An 18,665-nucleotide genomic window follows, 5' to 3' on the forward strand; every position below is an offset into this window, starting at 1 on the left:
ATTGCCTTTTGCTGCAAATTCTTGATGCTTTCTACACATTATAACCCTGTAGAAAATATTATTTGCTATTTCATTTTTATAGTGATGGAAAATCAGGCCTAGTTTAGTTTAACTTGCTTAAGGTTATACCTTAAGCTTGGGTCCCTTGGACTCCAAAGATGTCACCCCTTCCATTCCTCTGCTCTGCCTGATGTTCCCCCCACAGAACTAATAGCATACGGAGGCCCCATGGAGGTTGGAAGGAAGGGGCATTGTTTGGAGAATGTTCAGCTGTAGGAGAGGAAGCATGAACGGAAGGCCTGGGAATCTCTTCTGTTAGACCACTGGGGCGCTCCTTCCTGTAGTTTGATGTCATTGCTTAGATCTTAGAAATAGCAAAGAAGTGCAGCCAGGTTTTTTAGTTCAGTTTGATTGTGTTTTGTTTATTTGTTTTCTTAAGCATTTTATAAGCTTGTTTTAGATCCCATCTGCTCCTCGCAGTTCCCCAAGCAGTCCCTGTGTGTTCACATCACAGTGCCTTTGTTGAGGCTGTGTTTCTGCCTGTAAGACTTTCACCACTCCACACACCCCCATCTTTCAGGGAGGCCTGTTCTTTGCTCACCTCTCCCTGCCTCACCAGGCGGAAAGAAGAGTCCCCTCCTTTGCAGTCCCTTTCTCGGGATATTTCCTACAGACTGTGAGCTCCATGTCTTATTCATTGCTCTGTCACCCAGCACTGTGGACCTTCTCCTTGGCTGTGGGCTCTCCAGTCTCAGTCCCAGCCTGAACCAGTTAAATGAGAACCTGAGGATGGGGAATGGGAAAGCGGTGCTTCCACAAGCACCCCAGGGTGTTCTTCTAGCTGCCAGTCTGGACACCCACTGGCCCCTGACAGGCCTACATCCAGCTTGGCTGCACTTAGATCTAAATCTGGAGATCCAAGAAGTGCTGTGGTCCCTTCTCCCTTCCTCTGCAAGTGGCCCTTCCATCTCATGATGTGTGTGCCTGGAGGCATCAGTGACCCCAGACCCCCAGTTCTCACTGGAAGGGGTCTGACAGGTCTGCTGTTCCCTTGCCCCTTTATGTGCCCTCCTTAATCCAGTGAAACCTGGTAATTTGGGAGAATAGGAATTTTGTTTGTTTATCCTTCCCCATTCATTCATAATCCATTTATTGAGAATCCACCATGAGCTAGGCATTGTGATGGAAATAACACCTTTGAGTAACTTACAGTCTGCTAGGGAAAGCATGGTCTAGCCTTCTCAGAGGCAAGGCTGTATGTGTATGTGTATGTGTGCATGAAGACCTGTGTGTACATATGTGTGCTAAGACTATATGCTTAGATAATGTCAGGATTCTGAGTGGCAACACCTGTCTGGCTGGGCAATTGGGGAAAGTTTGAGTGGAATGGAAGATGTGATCCTGTTTTTTTTTTGTTTTGTTTTTTTGTTTTTTTTTGAGATGGAGTCTCACTCTGTTGCCCAGGCTGGAGTGCAATGGCACAATCTCAGCTCATTGCAATCTCTGCCTCCCGGATTCAAGCAATTCTTTTGCCTCAGCCTCCCAAGTGGCTGGGACTATAGGTGTGTGCCACCACGCCCAGCTAATTTTTATATTTTTAGTAGAGATGGGGTTTCACTATATTGGCCATGCTGTTCTCGAACTCCTGACCTCATAATCTGCCTGCCTTGTCCTCCCAAAGTGCTGGGATTACAGGCATGAGCCACTGCTCCTGGCCATGACCCTGGTTTTATTTATTTATTTATTTATTTATTTGAGACAGGATCTGGATTTGTCACCCAGGCTGGAGTGCAATGGCACCATCTCAGCTCACTGCAACCTCCACCTCTTGGGTTCAAGTGATCCTTGTGCCCCAGCCTCTCAAGTAGCTGGGATTACAGGCATTCACCACCATACCCAGGTAATTTTTGTATTTTTAGTAGAGATGGGGTTTCACCATCTTGGCCAGGCTGGTCTTGAACTCCTGACCTTAAGTGATCCTCCCACCTTGGCCTCCAATTCCTGCTGGAATTACAGGTGTGAGCCACCGCGCCCAGCATGACCCTCGTTTTAAATGGTGGGGTGGGTGTTTGTAGGGGAGGAACGTGATGCTCTTGGCTGAACTGTCAAGAAGAAGGAGAGGGGGACTGGAGGGCTGATTCTGAAGCTTTTTCCCAGGGAAGATTACCTTTAGGTTCATTCCATTCATTCATTCATTCATCAAACACCTAATGAGTACTTGCTGTCTTGTACTCAAATTTTGGACTGTGGACTAGCTGTTTAGTGTCAGCTGGGAGCTTGTTAGAAATGCACATTCTTAGAGCAGCTCAGATCTATTGAATCAGTATCTCAGGGGCTAGGGTTCAGGAATGTCCGTTTTAACAACCTCTCCTGGTAATTCTTGCATATGCTAAAGTTGGATACTCCTACTCCAGAATATGGACTTTCCATCTCATTACTGTAGCCTTAGTGCTAAGCCAAAGTGGCTCTATACACATTCGTGGATTGACTGCTCACGTTCCAGGCCCTCTTAGGGACCGGGAGTGTGGGAGGATGCTTCCGGGAAGATGGCAAGGTCAGCTGATTTCGAGGTATTCCTGAGCCATGTGGGCAAAGATACCAGACAGACACCTCTGAGTCTCAGGAGAAACGTCTGGGCTTGGAGGAATTTTGGAAGTCATTAGCACATCGTTAGAATGATTAGATGACCAAATATATGAAAAAAAATTCTCAAGACCCATGTGAAAGTCAGAGAGGGGTGTGGTGGTCTGGCTGGCTTGAAGACAGGTGTTCTGAAGACTCTGGCAGGGACACACATTTGCCTGGCATTGAAATGACATTAGTGTCTTTACTCTCTGAGCACTGTCCCCATCAGGGCAAGCTGTGACTCCTATCACCAGACACTCAGGAACCATAGCTTTTGGGGCCCCCGGGATGGTTTCATTTGTAGGCATCTGTCTTCTGTTGGGGTCCTCCTTTATCCTTCTCTACAGGAGACAATATGACACCACTCAGCAAGATCTGATGAGAGTGGACACAGACGGCCCTCATTTGCAGTAATCATGGGCGAGCAGATGGTACCCACAGTGTACTGGAGAATGCCCTACCCTCGAGTAACATTCCCTGGTTTGTGCAAATTCAGGCCTGAATGAGCCAGGGCTTTGGCTAGAGGAGTGCTATAGAACTTGATCCTGGATTTATTTTTGGAAAGTAAATCCTGGAACCTACCGTTGTACCATAAAGGTTGCAGCAACCTGAACCCTAGTCCTCCCTCATGGTGTTTACAGAAAAATCTATGTTTGGTAATCAAATGGTTCATAGAAATCTAAGCATAGGGCAGCTTGAATTGACACATGCATACACTGGATTCTTCTGCTGGGAGAAACAGACCTTTACTGGGGGGCACGCAGAAAGGAAGTGCTCACAGTTGTTAGTTCCCTAGCTGGAAAATTCTTTGTGATCTAGGAGAACTTAGAAAAATATTTGCCTTAGTTGCCCAACATCTTAGCAGCCTTCCCAGTGGCCTGTGACTTGTTGCTACCTGATTGTGTCCAGAAGCATTTGTCAGACTGATTTGATTCTGACTGGTCACCTGGTAATCTGTCCAAAGTTCAGAAGGCGTCGGGATACTATCCTGAGGCTTCACAGTGACAACCTCTCAGTCTGTGCACTGTTCCCTATGGGTGGCCTCAAAGCCAGCTGGCCATTTAACTGGCCTCAGCTCTCAGCCTTCTGAGGAGGTAGGTCTCTGCACCTTGCTGTAAGGAGGTGGCTGGGTTTGCGTGTGTGGTGTGCATTGGTGAGGCCTGGCCACAGGTTACCTCCTTGGGTACAGGCAGTGTCTTTCTGTCCCTGGCTTGCAATTTGCCAGCAGAAAGTAATCTTGGGGCACCAGAGGTGGGCATGGATTCCTGCAGACCATCACGGCTGCTGGAAAAGAGGCAAAGACCCTCTATGAAGGCCAGAGTGCAGCAGCTTTTACTGGGGGACAGCCCATTCATTTCCCATGGTGAATGAAATATTTGTTCTTTTCCCTTCCTCAACCCTAGAACCTGTTAGATGTGGGCAGACAGTTCTGTCTTTGGTGCCCTCGAATTTGGATTTCAAGCAAGCTGATCACAAGTTTGTCCTTCTGTAGGGATGTAATTAAGCCACTGGTTTTGTCATTTCAATTACAGTAGCCCAATTTAGCCTGCAACCCCCCACTTAATACTTTGAAACTACTCTCCTCAAAAGTTGTATGCCAGTCATGCCTTCAGCCCTGACCAGCAGCGCTGGCTGGCGCCGCTTCTGAGCCTGCCTCACCAGCACGGCAGGAGGCCGAGATGGCGAGAGGCTGGAACGCAGGCCGCTGCCCATGGCACCTCCTTTGAAGGCAGCGCCCCCTGCCCCCGGCAGTTGTTGCTCCCTGAAAGCACTTTAAACTCCTCGGCTCACACCCTGCCGCTGGAAGGGCCTCGGTGGAGAGAGGTCTGAGCTTTGTTGGTTGGGTTTTGATTTCAGTACAGGAGTTGATAAAAGGAGATAAACCCCAGGCTCAGGAGGGCTGTGGAAATTAAACAGAGATGATATCAAAGTTCCCCTGAGTTTTCAACTGTGATACAGTAGCTCAGTTTTCTCCCATACTGGGGCCGGGAGGCACGCCTTTGATTTCGAAACAATGTTCAGCATCAGTTAAGCCTAGCATTGCTGACTTTTAGGGATTAAGCACACTGTTGCAGTAATTCTTTGATCAGCTACAAGGGAGCAGTGTGCCGTCTCTATGAAGGGTCTTTATAGTTAAAGTTCATTTCACCATGAACCTGGGATGACAGCCTTGGCTAGGTGCTGCAGCGCTGGGAGCTGGGGCCTCCTCAAGTGCTATCTGTAGCACTGCAGGCAGAAGCGGGAAGCAGGCTTGCCCCCTGCCTTGTTGTGTGGATTGTATGGTACTGTTTGAGCATGGCATGATGGAAGAAATCCTCCTGGCTTGGAAAACACTTCACCTCAACCCTCCCCAGCTTTCCCAGTCTGTATACATGTGTACATGTGGGTGCATGCGCGCGCGCGCACACACACACACACACACACACACACACACTACTCTCCTGCCTTGCAGAGGAAGCATCTCAGGGGCAGACAATGGCTGCCTGGAGTATGGCTGCGCAGCCCCCAGCCTTGGAAATGATCTCACAGAAGCTCATGCCCTCTCAGGGGAGAGGTCGGAGTGGGTCCATTTGGGACCTAATGATCGTGAGGTTAAAGTAGGAGGACCTGCTCAAGGTCCAGTTTGCATCCCTGGCACCCCACCACCTTTACCCCTTACCCAGCATGTACTGAGAATAGACTGAGATTGGCCTAATCCTATCATTCTGAAAAATCTCAACATTTGTCTTGTCATCCAAAACACTGGGTCAACTTTGGGGGTTCCCTGTAGAGACCCTTCTTGCAGCCACAGCTGGGATGGTACAAGTTTCCCCCTTTTGCTTCCCCCGCCTCCCAATTGGCCCTGCAACTTCCAGTTGGTAATGGAGCCCCTGTGAGCTGTCGATCCTGCTTGCACCGTGCCATAGATCAACCTATTCCCTCCTGTGCAGTGCTCGGATCTCCCTCATTAGGCCTAAATTTACCTCCATCCTACACAAACATGGCCTTAGCTCATTTTTATTGTTGCAAATTATTTATGAGGGGAATGTTGAATCTTGAAACTGAGGTGTGAGGAAAATTAATCCCATGTTACTTTTATCTTTCTGTACTTTTTTCCCCCTTGCTTGACTTACTGAGCTGTGGCTAGAGAAGGAAAAGCTTTGGCATTTTAAAATATAATTAGTGTTCAAACTGCTTTCTCAATCAGATGGGATGTTGGTACCTCTCTGCCTAGTACAATGGAAAACAGACCAGACCTGGAGAGTAAGACCAGCTGTCCCATTCCTGGGAGGTGACCCAGCCACTTACCAGGTTTGATGTGAGCTTCAACTGGGAAGGAGCCCGAGAAAGCTTCTTGAGAGCTGGAAAGCGCTGTCCAAATGCAGCAGCTATGTATTAGCGGGTTTTGCTGGCAGTTGGGACTCTGAGATAGAGGTGGATGCTGGATGAGGGGCTGTTGATACAACGTTGCAAGTAGGCCTTGAGATCTGATGTGAGAGTCCAGGCAAGTTCATGTTGGTCTTAAGCATCTGGCTCCCTTGCTCTCTCCTCCCCGATCCGATTTGCTCTGTGGGCCCGCAGGAATGGCCTCGCCAAGTCCTCTGCCGCGGGGCCATCCTTCCTGTCTTGCGGCTCCCTGCAGCCCAGGAAATGTGGAGTGCTAGTTAATAAATGGCCTTTTGTTAGGAAGGTCAATTGAAGTGCCGGTAGAGACGCCGTTAAAAGTAATTTGCAGTCAGAAAATATGTAATTCAGGGCAAGCGGCTTTGAGTGATGGCCCCTGCCATGGATATCTTGGGCGTTTCTCATTAAAAGCTGCCTTGGCTGGTGATGGCGTTTCCTCCATGAGTCGGCCTCAGCCCGAGCGGCCAGCAGCCATTTGTCCATATTTCACAGAGGCCGCCTCCATCCGGGGCACAGCAGCTGGGGGGAAGGAGAGAGAACGGAGGGCGTTAGAGATGCTCTGCGCACAGCTCTGTGGGGGCCCTCTGGTAGGCCAGACCCGACTCCTTTGTCTGCCTCAGCCGGGCCGCCCGCAGCCATCTTGGAACCTTCTCCTGGACCACCGCGGGGCATTGTGGGAGCAGCATGGCTTCTTCCAGGGCCTGGTGACCCTCCTGCTGTTGAGAGCGGGCTCCAGGGCAGAGGGCCATTGTCATCGCCGTACAGGGGAGGATATTGTGACCAGGGGATGTGGCAATGAATCCATCAGCAAATAAGATATTGCTTATTCATGCTTACCCCACTTCCCTCTCTCTCCTCCTTTTCTCTTTCCCTTTTTTTTTCTCTCTCTGATAGTAGAGGCCATACTATGTTAAAAAAAAAACAAAAAAAAAAAACTTACCTCACATGTTCTTTATTAAATTCACAGCGTGATATTTTAGCACTGGCAGAATTCATACATTCTGTTAATGAGTTGTTAATTGCGAAGCATTCTTGGTAACCAACAGCAGGTACCAATATTTTGGAAACTGCAGCAATGTTATTTTCATGTTACCAATAATACCGGATTTTTCAAGTGCTGAACCCTTTTGATCAGTGTCTGCTCTGGATCTGCAGGTGCAGATATTTAATTCTTAACCTTTATTAGGGACATATATGTGTATTCACTCAGTAAATATTTACTTAATGCCTACTGTGTGCAGGAAGCACAAAGCCCTGTGTTTTATGCACATAAACCTGCCTGGTAAATGAAACTTGAAAATAGAAAATGATGCAGTGATGCAGTGTGATACCCCCTGCCCTGGTCGTTTAGAAGCTTATTTTCAGAAGAATTAAGTAAAGCATAACTGTGTTAAGCTTTTTGTTATAAACAGAAGAGGAGGCTGCAGCTGTGCCAGGGACTTCCTTGCTTTGATCGAGGACTTGGCTCCATTTCATTGACAAGTCTGTTTCCGCAGCTTTTGGTGGGTTCCACTGACTTCATGGGAGACTTGCATACGGCATTTTGATTGTTCCTATTTAGGAGGCTGCAATCATTTTTAATGGCCTCTGCCTTTTCTGATTCTAGGCTAGAAGCAAGAATATTCCTCCTACCTGCTTAGTGAGGTAGGGTGTTTGGGTTGTGTTAGAAGCAGTAACCAGCCTTGAGAGAACTGGCAGACCTATAGCCAGTGGAGTTTAATTGCTGCAGAAGGAGGTAGAATTTGACTTGCTCTTTTTCACTGCTTGTCCTTTTAAAAGTAGTTAGGTTCATTTAAATATGGTGTTGCCTCTTTTATTTGCTTTCTGGTGCACTGCCACTCCAGCTGCCCAGACCCAGTGCTCTCTATATTCTACCTGTCTCCTCTGGTCAAATCAAAAGGCAGTCAGCAGCAGAATAATAATTTCATTTTCACTCCCTTTCTCTCAAAGTGCCTGGCAAGAATTATGGTCATTGTTAGTATTTGGCTTTGAGTAAGTGCCCACATGACCCGAGGGTGAAACACAACAAAGGGCTCTGCCAGAACCCTAGGGAGTGATGCCTATCACATTTCTGGCCAGTTACCTGGACTTGTGTGTCCCAAACCCGACCAGTCTTATGTACTTTTTGTTGAGCACCTACTGTGTACCAGGGACCTCTCCAAGCCTTTCATTTACATCCACTCTCTTTGACTCTCTTGGTCCTCACAGTAGTTCTGCAAGGGTCAGTGTCATGACCTCGTTTTATAGCTGGGTAATGAAGTTTCCAGGCGGTTAAATTGCTTACTCAAGCTCACCAGCTAGTCAGTCATGGAGCCTGGACTCCAACAACATTCTTTCACCCTGAGCCCAGAACATTTATTTCTATGTTTGCAAAATTCCTTGCTTCTTTGCAAAGCTCTGCCTGCTGAAGGTCTAACCTTGGCTGTGGATTTGGAAGTCTATGCCTCCATAGGAGAGATTGCAAGGGAGAGAGATGAAAGGTATTGTTAGGCTTAGCCATGTCTTTTGTATCTTCAGAGCAGCTACTGGTATCTGTTCAGAAATCAAGCAGCTGGATGGCAGAGTTAAGAATGACTTGCTCTTGGTTTTGAGTCAAAATTACCTCCTGAAAGTAGAGACAAGCCCTCATTTTAGCTCAGTGTTCAAAGCTGACTTGAGTGAAGACCAGAGGTGATTTGAATTCTTGACTGGGGAGAAGGGTCACATAGGATCAGGATTCTTTCAACCAGTTCATGTATGTGGACCTTAGCTCACAGTATTTGCCCCAAGATTCTGTTTCTGTCTGTTTGAGCCTTCATATTATTCACGTAAATGCTATGTTTGAATTTTGTGCTTTCTTTTTCCTTTTCTGAACCAGGACCAGTCCACCATGCCTGAAGTCAAAGACCTCTCAGAAGCCTTGCCCGAAACGTCAATGGATCCCATCACGGGAGTCGGGGTGGTGGCTTCTCGGAACCGAGCCCCGACAGGCTATGATGTAGTAAGTCAAGATACTAGTTTGTGCATTTTGCTCACTGATTCTACAGTATTTATTTCCTGTGTCCAAGACCCTCTGACCCTTTTGTGTAAGATGTGCTTCTTCCCTCTAGGACTTTAAGGGAGGGTATGGAGAGCATTCTGGTTTGGGAGTCAGAAGACCTGAGCCCATCTGGGCCATTTCCTGGCCTTCACCACCTCTATGATGGTCATTTTCACCTGCTGTAAAATTAAGGCGTTGGATTCATTGATTTCCGACTTCTGGTTGTGACATTTCATGTAAAGGATCCAGAGTCTGTGAAAGACTTCTGGTGGTTGTCATATATTGTCATGCATGTATAAATATTGTAAAGGCATTGTCCTACATCTGTGTAGCTCTTTACAGTTTAAAACGTTTCCTACCCATGAACTCATTTAGCTCTCATGAGTTTTTGGAAGACTGGGAGGGCAAGTAGCTGTATTGCCTCTTTGCTAATTAGGAGAACCCAAGCTCTGAGAAATGAAGTAACAGAGTCCCAGTCCTTGGATATGGTGAATCATCACTACCAGACCCCCACCAAGTCCAGCGCTGTGGCTGACCACACCACCACAGTTCAGTGGAGAACTTTCCTTGCTTTTCAGCAGGCATCTGTGCTGGTGTTCAGTAGTCCTGATGATTGGAACTGGTTGTTTTGTTGTTTCAGTAGGTAAATTCTGATTCGGGTGGAGCTACCAAGTACAGAGAAACATTAGGAGGGTTTAATTAACAGTGGATATTATCATGTGTTCTGAGATTCTAAGGTGGCTTTATGTTTACTTTCCTCATTTTGTATGTGACAACGTTTTGTTCTTATTCACTGAAAATGTGCACCAAGAATACATAAGAGTGAAAGTAGCCAACATTGGAAACCTGCCACAGCAATTAGAATAGTGACTGATGTCCTCTGGTGAGGCAGATGCAATGCCTGGTCCAGCAGAGGAAACCCCAAGGCAGGGTTTCCCAACTTCAGTGCTGTTGACATTTAGGGCAAGACAATCAGATAATTCTTTGCTGTGTGCTATCCTGTGCACCCTCTGTTGTTCAGCAGCATTCCTGGCCTTTCCTTAGTGAGTACCAGTAGCACCTGTCCCTCCTCTCCCAGTGGTGACAACCCAAATGTCTCCAGACATTGCCAGGTGTCTCCAGGAACAGAGGGAGGGTGGGCAAAATCCGCACCTATTGAGTACTGCAATGTTCAATGCGGATCTGTATGGGGTCAGCCAGTGCTGAGTCCTCAGTAAGGAAGGAAGAGCCTGTTCAAATGCTACACATCCCTTTCCCAACTGTTCGAAAGCTCATAAACATTTTAAAAATGAAAAAATGAAGAAATGTTTTCTGACAAAGATTTGAGTCTTACCTACTGCTTGACTTCAAAGCATGGTTTGAATGTATATGTTTCCATAAAATAGAATCATTAGGTATGGCTTTGTGCCATGATACTCTGGAGGAAGCTAATAAAAACATTCCTGATTTGAGAAGCCAGAGTGTCTTTTGATGAATTAGGGATGAAGCAGCAAGTTATGAATCAAGGCAGGGACTGGGAGCTCCCACTGTGGGAGAGGACGGGCTCAGGGTTCGCTCTCCTAGGAGGGCTCACAGGGAGCATGAGCCCAGGGCAGTGGTCTCACCATCTTCCCATGCCCTCTTTTGTTGATCTGTATCTTTAGCATTCTGTTTGTACCTTTGGGGTCATCCTGCATGCCTGGCTAGTGGGCGGCAGATGGCCTTTGATAGTTTGGTTTTCTGGAAGTCTTGGTAAGTCTGACAGGAGCAGAATCTATCCCTATCATTTTCTCCTAACATCTAGCTCAGGGCAGAAGAGCGCAGTGTCAAATGAGTAAAATTAATAAGCACATTTCATGATTGTGCTGTGCCATGCATTTTAGTGGGAGGTGAGCAGGGCAAGGGGCTTGAGCTCATCTGCCCAGTAATTACCCAGCTCTGTAAGACCGAGGTGGAGACTGCCCGGGGTCCCTCTGAAAGCCCTAACAGGGAGAGAGGTGGGAGTCCCCTCTTGGTACTGGCCTCTGGACTGTTTGCAGATAAGTGTCTCGTTCCCCAGAGGTCTGGCTCCAAGTTCAAGGAAGGCGGGGAGGGCATGGTGAGAAGAGAGACTTCTCATTTCTTTTATCTGGAGTTTCATATTAAGTCAACATCCAAACCAAAGTGCAAAGCGCTCTGTGGTGGCTAGGCTGCAGAGACAGCTTAGACAGGACTCCAGCAGATGAGGAAGCCCTGCTGTGGATTGGGGCGAGACCTCTCTCTGTCTGTTGTAGCTGCTGTAGGATTAATATCTCCCTGCACACAGAGCCTGTTAAGTACTGCCACCACGCAGCCCTGCAAGTTAGTCACCAGATGGACTGGTGACCCTGCGTAGCACAACTGCTTTAAAATGAGCTTAGGTCCCATTGCTACTTGAGGTAAAAGGTGCCAAATGTTCATTTATAAAAATTTAATTCAATAACTTCCCTTCTCTTTGTGTCAGGGGAGGCTTCTTAGGGTAGGGAGCTGGGGATTATTTGCTAAAGTTCTCAATGTATTTTTCCAATATCTGCAGTCCTCTCTGAAATAGCCTCTCTTTTCTGTTCTGCACCCACACTATCTTGGAGTAACACGTGCTTGTCTCCCCTTGCAGTCAGAGTTGGGATGGGTCTCGTGCTTCTTTGTGATGCCACGTGCCCAGAGTAGTGACTATATGTCATAGATGACTAGTGTTTGCCAAAGGTAGTGCATGCTGTTTTATCCTATGTGGATGGTCGGTCAGTTTTCAAAGAATTGTAATGCCATAAGAAGCACTTCCTGCTACAATGCCTGTGTGCAGAATGTAACCTTTAATTTACAAGCCACTCTTGTGCAGTGTCTAAGGAGCATCAAGCTGGACATCACTGAGAATCACTGTTGGGTATGTTTTCCATATGTTTCCAAAAATAAACATTTTACCTTTCACCCACATTCCTTTGCCTATGGGCACCATGGCTCATGCCTGTAATCCCTGCACTTTGGAAGGCCGAGGTAGGCAGATCGCTTGAGGTCAAGAGTTCAAGGCCAGCCTGGCCAACATGGTGAAACACCATCTCTACTAAAAATACAAAAAAATTAGCTGGGTGTGGTGGTGTGTACCTGTAATCCCAGCTACTTGGGAGACTGAGGCAGGAAAATCACTTGAAACCAGGAGGCAGAGGTTGTAGTGAGCCGAGATTACACCACTGCACTCCAGCCTGGGCAACAGAGTGAGTTGCAGGCATTTATTTATTCATTTATTTTGAGACAGTGTCTTTAAATAAATGAATAAATAAATGCCTACAACTCAATTGTCTCTAAATAAATGAATAAGTAAATGCCTGCAATTCAGAGATGGAAGCTGCAGTGCTATGTTTATGAGATGACTCTTTTTCCATCAAGGACATGTCTTCCTTTCCTTGAAAATATACTTTTCTTGATAAAAATAAATAAATAAATAAATAAATAAATAAATAAATAAATAAAAGGTGAGCCACACAGAGAAAGTGAGACTAATCAAACACTCCAGAACATTTTAATTTTAAATTGTTTATTTATCCGCCCCATGTTTTGGGTACCTACTGTGTGCCAGCTAGGAGCTGGGGAAACAGCAATGAGTAAAACACACACAGCTCCTGCCTTCATGAAGCACAGTCTAGAGGGGAAGACAGGCAATGATGGTTGCAAATAAAGATGAAACTGGGGCTAAGTGCTTTGAAGGGAAGTCCGTATGGGTGATTTATCTTTCAGATCTAATTTTCCAGATAATTCTGACAGCATGAACCCCTTGCATGTCACTTCTAGAAATCGCTATCATTCCCTCCCTTTCATACCTTGAAGCCTGCTAGATATTAGAGCCTTTCCCAGGAGACCACCTCAAAGGGGCTCAGGGTTCTTTAGCACCAGCATTCTCCCCTGCCACCACATGCACCTTTTTGTTGGTGACATCTGTGAGGTTGCCCCATGGCTGGGTTCAGCTCCCTGCTCACCTGGCAGCTGCTGCTCTGGCATTTCTGGCCTATGCAGGGGTTGGACACTGCCCTCCGTGCGTCTGCCCCTCTATGATTCTCTGTGGTATCTTAGTTCATTGGTGCTTCTCTAACACAATCCCTGAGACTGAACAGGATTTATTTCTTATAGGTTTGGAGGCTGGGAAGTCTAAGGTGAAGGGCCTGCATCTGGTAAGGGCCTCATTGCTGCATCATCCCACAGTGGAAGGTGGAGGGACAAGAGAGGGAGAGGGAGCAGGAGGGGGCCGTACACATCCTTTAATCAGGAACTGACTACCAGGATAAGGCTGTTAATCCATTCATGAGGACAGACCCTCAGGACCTAATCACTTCTTACAGGTCCTATCTCTCAGCACTCTTGCATTAGGGATCAAGTTTCCAGCACATGAACATTGGGGGCACATTGAAAGTGTAGCACATGGCTTCCCATAGAACAGCTGAGACCAAACTTACTTTTCAGGAGACCTCTCTGGGACTTTGGGGATAATGGGAATGAGACATTACAACTCAGAGGACCTTGACAGCTGTGGGAAGGATCCAGGTCTATGCTCAGACCCCTTCCTTGCCAGCCCTCTGTCTTGCTGTTGGGTACCTTCATCTTGCCTACCTCAGAAAAACGTTGAGAGCTGCCACACCCTAGCAGCCAGGCTAAACTGCCTACTGGTCTCAGAGACTAGGAGATATTTTACTCTTTTTCCTCACTCTGATTTAAGACCTTCTCCATGCTCTTCTTGAGAAACCCCACCCAACACACAGACAGAGTGACTTTTCTGGAAGTCCAAGCTTTAGTGGGCCTCAGTCCTCTGGAGGGACCTCTATCAGAGTTCCTGCCTGAAGGTGCTTTCCACCCTCAGGCACATGTAGAAGAGCAAGGCCCAGTGATATAATAAACATCTGTTTTTCAGCGCCAGGCAAGGAGCCACTCCCCAGGAGGCCTCTCTCATAACCACATAGAGGATAAAAATCCACGTTCTTTGATTTGGCTCTCATGATCCAGTGTATCTTACAGTCTCACTTCTTCCTTCTACTCATCCTTTCTCCAATCCATTGAATGGCTCACTTTCTCACATGCGAAGTAAGCAGGAACTTTGTATCATTGTACCTTTGAACTTCTTTTTTCATGTTTCCGAAGTGCCTGTACCCAGCTTGTGATCTTTCAAGTAAGATTTTACTCATCCTTAAAACCCAGATTACACAGCCCCGTAGTGAACTTTTTCTGACCATTACTCATTCAGTTATTTATTTGCTCACTGGTTTCACAAAAGCTTATTGGCGACTTAGCTGTTGTCCAAGGTGCTGGAAATCCATTATCCTGAGAAGGACTGGCTCCGAGTGAGAGGTGAGAGATGAGGATGGGCGGGGTGGGTGAGGCCTAATCACAGCCACGCTAAGGAGTTTGCTGTTATTCTGAGGGTGGTGGGAGTCGTTGGGAGATTTTAAGAAAAAGAGGCTCTTAGCCAGAATTGTGTTTTCCCAGGTTCACTTGGTTGGTACAGAAAACAGTTCAGGGGATGATAAACAGCGAGGCAGGTATGTGTGTGGGGTGGGGGGGCTGTGAATTCTCACAAAGTGAGAGCTAGAGCCTGCACCAGGCTATTGACAGTGGAGATGTGAAGCAGACCATGTGAGAACTCAGGATGTGGGAACCCGAATACCTATTCTTTGATGGAAAGAAAGAATGGATTGAATGTTGGGAGGTGGGGAAGGGGGAGGAAAGGGAAGGATGAGAGTGCCACAGGATGTCTTGCTGACCACGGGTAGATGCTGGTGTTCTCTGCTGTGACAGGAACAGAGACAGCCAGGTGGGGTGGAGGCAGGAGGGAGACTCCTGGGTCAGTTTTGGACACCTTGAGTTTGAGCTGCTTGTGTGACATCTTGCAGAGCCCTAGGGCTAAAGGTCTAGAGAGAGGTCTCGGTGCCATGCTCATATAGTAAGGACTGTGGGCATAATTGCGCTTGTCTAGGGAGTGTCATGGGACCAGAAGAGAGGATGTGTGATTTCAGACTCCACTCCTATGGCAGGTCACTGGTTGAGGATGGGCAGAGGAGGAGGCACTCAAAAGGGGACTAAGCCTGAGCATCCAGAAAGGTAGGTAGAAAATTAGTAGGAAAACTAAGGGGAAAAGTGTATTTCTGTAAGAAAGTGTGGTGAGTAATGTTCAAAGTTGCCAAAGTGAAAGGAGCCTGAACGGTATCCATTGGGTTTAATTCAAGGAGATGGTTGTGAACTTGGTGACAAGCTCAGAAGCAAGGTTAGAGTGGACCTGCAGGGTAAGTGGGAGGTGATGATGAGAGGTTGAGAGTGTGGATGGCCTTTGAAGAGGGGAGGCCAGCAGGCAGCAGGAGCTGGAGGATGCCATAACCCCAGAAGTCTTTTCTCCCTTTGTTAAAGGTAGGAAAGTGTTGAGTGTGTCTAGTTGCTCATGAGAAGGAACCAACTAAAAGGGAGGGGTGTAGATACAGGAGAGAGGGGCTGGCTGGTGAAGCAGAGCTGTAATGGGGAGAGGAGTTGGGATCCAGAGCCCAGTCAGAGAGGGGCACCAGGTCATGTTTCTTTAGCCCTTGCCCATCCTGCCCCTGCACACTGGGAAGCCAGCCTTCGGCTTGGCTGGTGTGGGCAGCTCATGGGCCAGCTGCCCTGGAAGTCTCCATTTCCCCTCTTTTGCTGCTTCTCCTTCCCATCATGTCTCTTTCTCTCAACACTATTTCTGAAACTAATTAGATAAAAACATATTTGAAAAAACAACTGGACCTGTATATCTTATATATGTCCAAAATGTAGTAGGAATTTTCTAAATGATTGGAATTTCAAACGCTCAAACACAAATGTAAGGGACTGTGGGGGTACTAGGAGAGGTCAGCTTCTCTCTGGGCCAGGCGGCTGGGTATAGGGAACATAGAGAGGGATAAGTTTAAAATCCCATACTCCAAATGAGGTCCTGTTCTTTTACTTGCCAAAGTAAGAGAAGGAAAAAGAATTTCAGTGGTGATACAGGTTCAAACAAGCTTGCGTTTTATATAGTGCTCAAGGAATTTTTTAAAATCACATTATGAAAAGCATGTGAAGATGGCAGCTATATCTTGTTAAAAACATATGGCAGATATCAAGTGGAAATGTGGGACATCGTCATATGCCCGTCTGAGCACAGCTGTCACATGGATTTTCAGAAAGCCGAAGTTGTGGTGGGGGCCTGTGGTGGGGCAGGAAAAGTGCCCTTTCTCTCCATGGGCTGGAGGACAGCAGCAGCCCAAAGCCTCAGGCGGTTGCCCCTCCTGGAATTCTGCCTCCATAAGCAAATGCGGAAACAAGGGCAGCAGCTTATTCCTGCTGTCCTGGCTTCCTGAGCACAGGGCTTTGCTGTCGTGGGACTACTAACCGCAGAAATAACTGCAGACTTTGAGTCCTGCCACACAGATTGGTTTATTTTCAGAACCAGAGCTTGTTTTGATAAAAGGCACCAGGTGTTCCTCCTTTTTGTTTTGTTAGAAAATACATTAAGCTGAGATTTACTGAAAATGCGGAAAGTGGTTTTGTAACTAGCCCTGGGCCTTTGTTTCCTGTGTCCTGGATTAGCAAACTTCTTTTAAGGTCCTTCCCTCCACATTCCCTTTTGTCCTGCCGCACCCTGGCCCTAAGGGAGCAGAGCAAGGGGGAGGGGGTGTGCTGAGAGGATGCACGTGGCACACTTAGCACAGTGCTGGCATCCAGGAGGTGTGCAGGAGGCGAACATCAGCTGTCACTAGGTGATCCCATCAGAAATGGTGGCTTAAAGCACCTGTTTGCAGAGGAGCTTGTCTTGTCTTCTAGGCTTCACTTCCCTGCCAACCATGAATTTCTTGTTTTGATCCAATGTTCCCATTAATGACTTGTTCCACAGTTGATTTGTTTGGAAAGTGGTAGGGGACAGGCAATGTTCTGGTACTTCCTTCTGTTTGCTAAAACTTCCTAATTCCCTATTTTAAAAGCCTTCTAACAATGAAACGTCAATTTATTGGATTGATAAAAAAGATGAGGGCCAGGCGCGGTGGCTCACGCCTGTAATCCCAGCACTTTGGGAGGCCGAGACCATCCTGGTCAACATGGTGAAACTCCGTCTCTACTAAAAATACAAAAAAAATTAGCTGGACATGGTGATGCATGCCTGTAATCCCAGCTACTCGGGAGGCTGAGGCAGGAGAATTGCCTGAACCCAGGAGGCAGAGGTTGTGGTGAGCCGAGATCGCACCATTGCACTCCAGCTTGGGTAACAATCGAAACTCCGTCTCAAAAAGAAAAAAAAAAAAAAGATGGAGCACTTCCTTTAATTTTTCTTTCATTTTTTTTCAGTTATTTATTTTGAAATAATGGTAGACTCACATGCAGTGGTAAGAAGTACAGAGAGATCCTGTTTACCCCCAGTGGTAACATCTGGCAAACCAGTACAGTGTCACAGCCAGGATACTGACATTTACACAGTTCCAGATACAGAACATTTCTGTTTTAAAATGTACCCAGGATTTTGTTTTTATTCAGGTATGATGTGACCAATAAATTAGGAGAGGACTGCCACTGGAAACATAGTTTGTTACTCATAGTTCCCAAGGGGATCAGATAGGCCACACCCTGTAGGGCCACCTGGGGAAGCACAGGTGGGGAAGCACAGGGTGGCTCAGGAAGCAGAGGGAGCCAGGGAGAAATGGAGCCAGGAAAGGTAGTGTAAGCAGGGTGAGCACACTTAGGACTGACTAAGTTTGAATACTTTTGGCAGGCTCCAGGGTATAGGGGTGAGTCCCTCATTGGCCCTGGGGTGGATTAGGGCAGGGGAATCACTGCAAGAGCCCATTAGAGCAGACAGATGGAAATAAGAACTCAGTATTGGTTGGTTTCATATCCAAAGCATGCACACAAGCAAGTCATTCACCTGGGAGGGGCAGTCCCTCACTGCTTCTGCAAGGTATCAGGATATCAAAGTTTCATTAAATATAGAAAAACCCACCAAAATACAATTTCTGTCACCATAGGGATCATTCATGTTGTCCTTTTATAGCTACACTCTCTTTCCTTCTACTACCACCTTCTCCTTAACCCTTGATCACCATAATCTGTTCTCCATTTCTATAATTATGGCATTTCAAGAATCTTATATAAATGGAATTATATAGTATGTCACCTTTTGGGATTGACTTTTAAAAAAACCTCAGCATAACTCTCCTACAATTCATCAGAGAGTCTTGTTTGGGTTAATGGTTTATTTCTCTTTACTGATAAATAGTATTCCGTGGTACGGATATCCCACAATTTGTTTAACCATTCACCCATTGAAGGCCATTTTGGTTGTTTTCATTTTGGAGCTATTATGAGTAAAGTTGCTATTCATACTCACATGAAGGCTTTTGTGTGACTGTGTTTTTATTCCTCTGGGATAAATATCCAGGAATCCATTTACTAGGTAATATGGTAGCTGCATGTTTAGTTTTTAGAGAAAATGTTAAACTACTTTTTGGTGTAGCTGTAATGAATATATGAGGATCCAGTTTCTTCACATCTTTTCCAGCATTTGTTATTGTCAATATTTTTTTGTTTTAGCCATTCTGACAGGTGTGTAGTGATAACTCGTTTGGTTTTACATTGTATTTCCCTACTGGTTAATGAATGATGTTGAACATCTTTT

General features: G+C 46.5%; 1 protein-coding gene and 1 long non-coding RNA gene across 12 annotated transcripts in view; one reads left to right on the top strand and one right to left on the bottom strand.

Annotated features, from left to right (window-relative positions):
* Positions 1–6,674, bottom strand: part of LOC144576641 (uncharacterized) — a 101,466-nt gene extending 94,792 nt beyond the window's left edge. The window contains exon 1 of the long non-coding RNA XR_013518881.1: positions 5,914–6,674. This is a non-coding gene — a long non-coding RNA (uncharacterized LOC144576641). The remainder of the gene's footprint in view (positions 1–5,913) is intronic.
* Positions 1–18,665, top strand: part of MVB12B (multivesicular body subunit 12B) — a 242,513-nt gene that overhangs the window by 5,260 nt on the left and 218,588 nt on the right. For all 11 annotated transcript variants that reach the window (XR_004729111.3, XM_078327399.1, XM_078327396.1 and 8 more), the window contains exon 2: positions 8,867–8,989. Coding sequence is in view for 10 of the 11 variants with exons in the window: in XM_035257739.3 (XP_035113630.1) it covers positions 8,867–8,989 (123 nt within the window). In the remaining variant the exon portion in view is untranslated. The remainder of the gene's footprint in view (positions 1–8,866; positions 8,990–18,665) is intronic.

The sequence above is a fragment of the Callithrix jacchus genome, chromosome 1 (assembly GCF_049354715.1).
Source record: "Callithrix jacchus isolate 240 chromosome 1, calJac240_pri, whole genome shotgun sequence".
Classification (NCBI taxonomy): Eukaryota; Metazoa; Chordata; class Mammalia; order Primates; family Cebidae; genus Callithrix; species Callithrix jacchus.